At 34.2% G+C, this 8059-nt stretch overlaps 1 protein-coding gene across 1 annotated transcript; it reads right to left on the reverse strand.

The window, feature by feature from the left end:
- Window positions 1-1615: 1615 nt before the first annotated feature.
- LOC132032004 (uncharacterized) lies at window positions 1616-4389 on the reverse strand. The gene is made up of 4 exons (XM_059421836.1): window positions 3924-4389; window positions 3061-3141; window positions 2842-2955; window positions 1616-1968 (listed from the first exon to the last, which is right to left on the reverse strand). Exons 1-4 carry the CDS (start codon window positions 4387-4389, stop codon window positions 1616-1618), a joined length of 1014 nt encoding a protein of 337 aa, XP_059277819.1.
- Between the last annotated feature and the right edge of the window lie 3670 nt (window positions 4390-8059).

Consider the following 8059-nt stretch of genomic DNA (forward strand, 5'->3'; position numbering starts at 1 on the left):
GGCATGTTTTTTTGAAGAGAAAAAAAATAGAGTTATTTTGTGGGGTTTTCTCAGGTTTAATGATACTGGTGTTAATATAACTTATTTATAGGAGAAAATGTGTTATTACTAGATTTGATTAATGGGATTTGAATAATCTCAAAATGAGTTATTATTGGATTGCATTAATGGGATATGGGTAGGGGTGTTCACGGTTCGGTTTGACTCGGTTTTTGGTTAGAACCAAATCAAACCAATTAAGTCAGTTTTTTTAATATTCAAACCAAACCAAACCATTATAGTATAAATTCTATCGGTTTTGGTTTTTTCGGTTTTGTCGGTTTTATCGGTTTGGTTCGGTTTTTTCGGATTTTAAGAATGTATTAATACAAAGAACCTTTGAATTAAATGGTAACTAAATACGGCTTTGACGTGATCCATTCAAATCTAAGAATCTTCTTAATTATTTCATTTAACTTTATTTAGATATAGGCCTATGGCTATGGGTATGGGAATTACAAAAACGTAACATCTACTTTTCATGATTCTAGTTACCTCCCTACAGATAGCCTTTTGATATTACACAGCCCTCCAGAATTTTTGTTAGCTAGACTCTAAAGCGACTTCCTTAGTCCTCAACTTGCAAACTTGACGACCAAGAATAGCCACTCGAATCTTTTTGCAAGACAAGCTGCCATCGTGTTTATGAAGCATTGAGAAGAAAGCACAGAAATTAAAACGGAAAATGATAAACAGAAAGACAAAGTCATCTACCAAATCTTTTTAAATTTCAATTGCCATTTTCTTCCCTTTAATTTGTTACGGATAAAATGCTAGTTTATTAGTAGTAATTCAGATGGCATGTAAAAGAGGGAACTGTAAAACTAGATAAGGGGGAAATTTTTATTTTACCTTAAACTTAAATGGGCTACACTTTTCTTTCTAAATATTTGAATTTATATTGGACTTGGTCTGAGCCAAAATTTTGAAGAATATATATAATATTTTAAATATGTATGTATCTATTGGTTTGGTTCGGTTTTGGTTCATGTTTTTTTTTTGTTTAACACCAAACCAAACCAAACCAAATGTTATCGGTTTTTTAAAATTTAAAATCAAATCAAGTCAAACCAAGCCGGTTTTCGATTTATTAAATCGGTTTGACTCGGTTTACCGGTTCGGATCGGTTTTTCGGTCTCATTTGAACACCCCTAAATATGGGTAATCTTCTCCTAATATTTTGTATCATTTCTTGCTTCTCCCCTAAATTTCAATTTTCAAAAGATGCATAGACCTGGGTTTTGGGTAAACAAAAATTTCAGTCTTACGAATTTAGTGTTACTAGTTTCTCGGCACGTGTGTTGCACGTGTATTCAGAATCATGTAGTATATAATTTTACAAAACAATGTCAATAATATCAAAAGAAATTAAGTAAATAATTATGTACGAAATAATAAAATCCAAGTATGCGAATGGAAATTGGCTTAGATATATCATCCACAAACTCCCCTTTCTCCTCCTCCTCCTTCTCTTTCTCTTTTTCTATTTCTTCATCGATTTCATTAACTCTATCATCAAGAATCAAATCAGATACATCCTCTGCAAACTCCCCTTCCTTTTCCTCCTCCTCTTCTTCTATTTCTTCGTCGATTTCATCAACTTTATCATCAAGAATTGACTCAGATCATTCGGAAACTCCTCCACCTCCTCCTCTTTTTCCTCTTCTTCTATTTGTTCATCGATTTCATTAACTCTATCATCAAGAATCGACTCAGATATATCATTTACAAATTCTTCCGCCTCCTCCCCTTCTTCATTAATTTCATCAACTCTAACATTAAGAAGCGACTCATAGATGTCACTTGCAAACTCCTCCATCTCCTCCTCTTCCTCTTCCATCGACTTCACCAACTCTTTTATCAAGAATCGACTCAAATGTACCATTCTCAAGCTCATGCTCTCCCTCTTTTTCATCGATTTCATCAACTCTATCATCAAAAAGCCACTTAGATATGTCATTTTCAAAATCCTCTTCTTCTATTTCTAATTAAGAATGTCATTAGGAATCGATGGTAACACCCCCGACGAGAAACTATAATCAACACGCATTCGAGGTTTAGCCCATCCGACCACTTCACATGTTTGTTGTTGTTGTTGGTTCAAGTCATCAAAAGCAGGTGGTAATGTATGAGTAGCAAAAGAGAGACCTTGAGACATGTTTTTTTTAATAAAAAATAGAGTTTTTTTTTGGAGTTTTCTCAGGTTTAATGATACTGGTGTTAATCTAATTTATTTATAGGACAAAATGTATTATTACTGGATTTGATTAATGAAATTTAATTAATCTCAAAATGAGTTGTTACTGGATTTGATTAATGGGATATGGGTAATCTTCTACTAATATTTTGTTTCATTTCCTGCTTCCCCCGTAAATTGCAATTTTCAAAAGATGTTTGGACCTAGATTTTGGGTAAACAAAAATTTATCAGTCTTGCGGATTTAGGTTTACTGGTTTCTCGGCACATGCATTGCACGTGTATGCTGAATTATGTAGTATATGATTTTATAAAATAATATCAACATTATTAAGAGAAATTGAGTAAATTTTGCGAATGAGAAATTGACTTAGATATATCATCCCCAAACTCTCCTGCCTCCTCCTTCTCTTCCTCTTTTTCTATGTCTTCATCGATTTCATCAACTCTATTATCAAGAATCGACTTAGATATATCATCCGCAAACTCCCTTTATCATTCGCAAACTCCCTTGCCTCCTCCTTCGCCTCTTTCTCTTCTTCTATTTCTTCACCAATTTCATCAACTCAATCATCAAGAATCAACTCAGATATATCATTTGCAAACTCCTCCTCCTTCTCTTCTTCTTTTGTTCATCGATTTCATCAACTCTATCATCAAGAATCGACTCAGATATATCATTTGCAAACTTCTCCGCCTCCTTCTCTTCCTCTTCGCCTTCTTCATCAATTTCATCAAATATAACATCAAGAAGCAACTCAGATATGGCATTTGTAAACTCCTCCACCTCCTCTTCTTCCTCTTCCTCTTCTTCATTGATTTTACCAACTCTGTCATCAAGAGTTGACTCAAATATATCTTTCTCAAACTCCTCCACTTCCTCTTCTTCATCAATTTTTGTCAACTCTATCATCAAGAAGCGACTCAGATATATCATTCTCAAACCCCTCTTCTTCTATTTCTTTATCAAGAATGTCATCAGGAATAGATGGTAACACCCCCCAAACGAAAAACTATAATCAACGCACATTCGAGGTTTAGTCCATCTGGGCGCTTCACGTGTTTGTTGCTGTTGTTGGTTCAAGTCAACAACAGCAGCAGTAATGTATGAGTAGCAAAAGAGGGACCTTGAGACATGTTTTTTGAATAAAAAAACAAAAAACATTTTGTGGTGTTTTCTCAGGTTTAATGGTACTGGTGTTAATCTAACTTATTTATAGGATAAAATGTGTTATTACTGAATTTGATTAATTGGGTTTGATTAATCTCAAAATAAATTGTTATTGGATTTGATTAATGGGAAATGGGTAATTTTCCCCTAATATTTTGTTTCATTTCTTGCTTCTCCCCTAAATTTTAATTTTCAATAAATGTTTGGACCAGGATTTTGGGTAAACAAAAATTTATCAGTTTGCAGATTTAGTGTTACTAGTTTCTGGGCACGTGAGTTGCACATGTATGCTGAATCGTGTAGTATATAATTTTATAAACATGTCAATATTATTAAGAGAATTTGTGAAAATAATTATCTACGAAACAATATAATTCAAGTATGCAGATGAGAAATTGACTTAGATATATCATCCGCAAACTCCCTTGCCTTCTCCTCCTCTTCCTCTTTTTCTATTAATTCATCGAATTCATCAACTCTATCATCAAGAAGCGACTCAGATATATCATCCGCAAACTCCTTGCCTCCTCCTCTTCCTCTTTTTCTATTTCTTCATCGATTTCATCAACTCTGTCATCAAGAATCAACTCAGCTATATCATTCGCAAACTCCTCCACCTCCTCCTCCTCCTCTTCCTCTTCTTCTATTTCTTCATCGATTTCATCCACTCTATCATCAAGAATCGACTCAGATATATCATTTGCAAACTCCTCCGCCTCCTCCTCTTCCTCTTCTTCATCAATTCCATCAACTATAACATCAAGAAGCGACTCAAATATATCATTCTCAAACTCCTCTTCTTCTATTTCTTTATCAAGAATGTCATCAGTAATAGATGGTGACACCCAAAACGAAAAATTATAATCAACACGCATTCGAGGTTTACTCCACCTAGACACTTCACGTGTTAGTTGTTGTGGTTGGTTCAAATCGACAACAACAGGTGATAATGTATGAATAGCAAAAGAGGGACTTTGAGACATGATTTTTGCCAAAAAAAAAAAGTGTGTTGTTTTCTCAGGTTTTATGATATTGGTGTTAATATGACTTATCTATAACTGGAGTTGATTAATGGGATTTGAGTAATCTCAAAATCAGTTGTTACTGGATTTGATTAATGGGAAATGGGTAATCTTCTCCTAATATTTTGTTTCACTTCTTCCTTCTCCCCTAAATTTCAATTTTCAAAAGATGTTTGGACCAGGATTTTGGGTAAACAAAAATTTATCAGTCTTGTGGATTTAGTGTTACTAGTTTCTGGGCACGAGAGTTGCACGTGTATGCTGAATCATGTAGTATATAATTTTATAAAACAATGTCAATATTATTAAGAGAATTTGTGTAAGTAAATATGTTCGAAACAATATAATTCAAGTATGCGGATGAGAAATTGACTAATGTCAATATTATTAAGAGAATTTGTGTAAATAAATATGTACGAAACAATATAATTCAAGTATGCGGATGAGAAATTGACTTACATATATCAATCGCAAACTCCCTTGCCTTCTCCTTCTCTTCCTATTTTTCTATTTCTTCATCGAATTCATCAACTCTATCATCAAGAAGCAACTCAGATATATCGCCCGTGAACTCCCTGCCTCCTACTCTTCCACTTTTTCTATTTCTTCATCGATTTCATCAACTCTATCGTCAAGAATTGACTCAGATATATCATTCGCAAACTTCTCCACCTCCTCCTCCTCTTCCTCATTAATTCCATCAACTGTAACATCAAAAAGCAATTTAGATATGTCCTTTGCAAACTCGTCCCCCTCCTCTTCTTCCTTAATGGGATTTGATTAACGGGATATGGGTAATATTCTCCTAATATTTTGTATCATTTCTTGCTCCCCCCCCCCCCCCCCCCCCCCCCCAAAATTTAAATTTTCAAAAGATGTTTGGACCTGGATTTCGAGTAAACAAAAATTTCTCAATCTTGCGGATTTCGTGTTACTAGCTTCTAGGCAGGTGCATTGCGCGTGTATGCTTAATCATGTAGTGTATAAATTTATAAAACAATGTAAATATTATTATTATTATTATTATTATTATTATTATTATTATTATTATTATTATTATTATTATTATTATTATTATTATTATTATTATTAGAAATTGTGTAAATATTTATGTATGAAATAATAAAACCCAAGTATGCGAATGGATATTGACTTAGATATATAATCTGCAAACTCCACTGTCTCCTCCTCCTCTTCCTCTTTTTCTATTTCTTCATCGATTTCATCAACTCAATCATCAAGAATCGACTCAAATATATATCATCCGCAAACACCCCTGCCTCCTCTTCTTCTATTTCTTCATCGATTTCATCAACTCTATCATCAAGAATCGACTCAGATGTATCATTCGCAAACTCGTCCACTTCCTCCTTTTCCTCCTGTTCCACTTCTTCTATTTGTTCATCGATTTCATCAACTCAATCATAAAGAATCGACTCAGATATATCATTTGCAAATTCCTCCTCCTCTTCCTCTTCTTCATCAATTTCATCAACTATAACATCAAGAAGCGACTTAGATTTGTCATTTACAAACTCCTCCGCCTCCTCCTCTTCCTCTTCTTCATCGATTCACCAACTCTATCATCAAGAATCGACTCAGATGTATCATTCTCAAGCTCTTGCACTTCATCTTCTTCATCGATTTCATCAACTCTATCATCAAAAAGCGACTCAGATATGTCATTCTCAAACTCCTCTTTTTTCATTTCTCATCAAGAATGTCATCAGGAATCGATGGTAATGCCCCAGACAAAAAACTATAATCAACATGCATTCAAGGTTTACTCCATCTGGCCACTTCACGTGTACATTGCTGTTGTTGGTTCAAGTCAACAACAGCAGGTGGTAATGTATGAGTAGTAAAAGAGGGACCTTGAGACATGTTTTTTTTGAAAAAAAAAAAAAGGGTTTCTCAGGTTTAATGATACTGGTGTTAATCTAACTTATTTATAGGACAAAATGTGTTATTACTGGATTTGATTAATGGGATATGTGTAATCTTCTCCTAATATTTTGTTCCATTTCTTGCTTCCTCCCTAAATTTCATTTTTCAAAAGATGTTTTGACTTAGATTTTGGGTCAACAAAAATTTATCAGTCTTGCGGATTTAGTGTTACTAGTTTCTCGGCACATACATTGCACGTGTATGCTGAATTATGTAGTATATAATTTTATAAAACAATGTCAACATTATTAGGAGAAATTGTTTAAATAATTATGTACGAAATAATAAAATCCAAGTATGCGAATGAGAAATTGACTTATATATATCATCCGCAAACTTTCCTGCCTCCTCCTCCTCTTCCTCTTTTTCTATTTCTTCATCGATTTCATCAACTCTATCATCAACAATTGACTCAAATATATCATCCGCAAACTCCCTTGCCTCCTCCTCCTTCTCCTCGTCCTCTTCTTCTATTATTCATCGATTTCATCAACTCAATCATCAAGATCAACTCAGATAAATCAATCACATACTCCTCCGCCCCTTCCTCCTTCTCCTTCTCCTTCTTCTTCTCCTTCTCCTTCTTCTTATCCTCCTCATCCTCCTCCTCCTCCTTGTTCTTCTTCTTCTTCTTCTTCTTCTTCTTCTTCTTCTTCTTCTTCTTCTTCTTCTTCTTCTTCTTCTTCTTCTTCTTCGATTTCATCAACTCTATGATCAATAATCGACTTAGATATATTATTTGGAAACTCCTCCGCCTTCTCTTCTTCCTATTCCTCTTCCCCTTCTTCATCAATTTCATCAACTATAACATCAAGAAGCGACTCAGATATGTCATTTGCAAACTCCTCCGCCTCGTTCTCTTCTTATTCCCCTTCTTCATCGATTTCACCAACTTTGTCATTAAGAGTAAACTCAGATATATCATTCTCAAACTCCTCCACTTCCTTCTCTTCCCCTTCTTCATCGATTTCATCAACTATACCATCAAGAAGCGACTCAAATGTGTCATTCTCAAACTCCTCTTCTCCTATTTCTTCATCAAGAATGTCATCAGGAATCGATGGTAACACCCCAAACAAAAAATTGTAATCTACACACATTCGAGGTTTACTCCATCTGGGCATTTCACGTGTTAGTTGTTGTTGTTGGTTCAAATCAACAACAACTAGTGGTAATGTATGAGTAGCAAAAGAGGGACCTTAAAACAGAGGTTTTTTTGTGGGGTTTTCTTAGGTTTAATGATACTAGTGTTAATTCTAACTTATTTATGGGACAAAATGTGTTATTACTTGATTTGATTAATGGAATTTGAGTAATATCAAAATGAGTTGTTCCTGGATTTGATTGATGGGATATGGGTAATCGTCTCCTAATATTTTGTTTCATTTCTTGCTTCCCTTTAAATTTTAATTTTTAAAAGATGTTTGGTCCTAGATTTTGGGTAAACAAAAATTTATCAATCTTGCGAAATTAGTATTACTAGTTTCTTGGCACGTACGTTGCACGTGTACGCTGAATCAAGTAGTATATAATTTTAGAAAACAGTGTCAATATTATTAAGAGAGATTGAGTAAATAATATGTACGAAATAATAAAATCCAAGTATGTGAACGAGAAATTGACTCATATATATGATCCTCAAACTCCCCTCCCTCCTCCTCCTCCTCTTCGTCTTTTTGTATTT

The sequence above is a fragment of the Lycium ferocissimum genome, chromosome 9, assembly GCF_029784015.1.
Source record: "Lycium ferocissimum isolate CSIRO_LF1 chromosome 9, AGI_CSIRO_Lferr_CH_V1, whole genome shotgun sequence".
Taxonomy (NCBI): Eukaryota; Viridiplantae; Streptophyta; class Magnoliopsida; order Solanales; family Solanaceae; genus Lycium; species Lycium ferocissimum.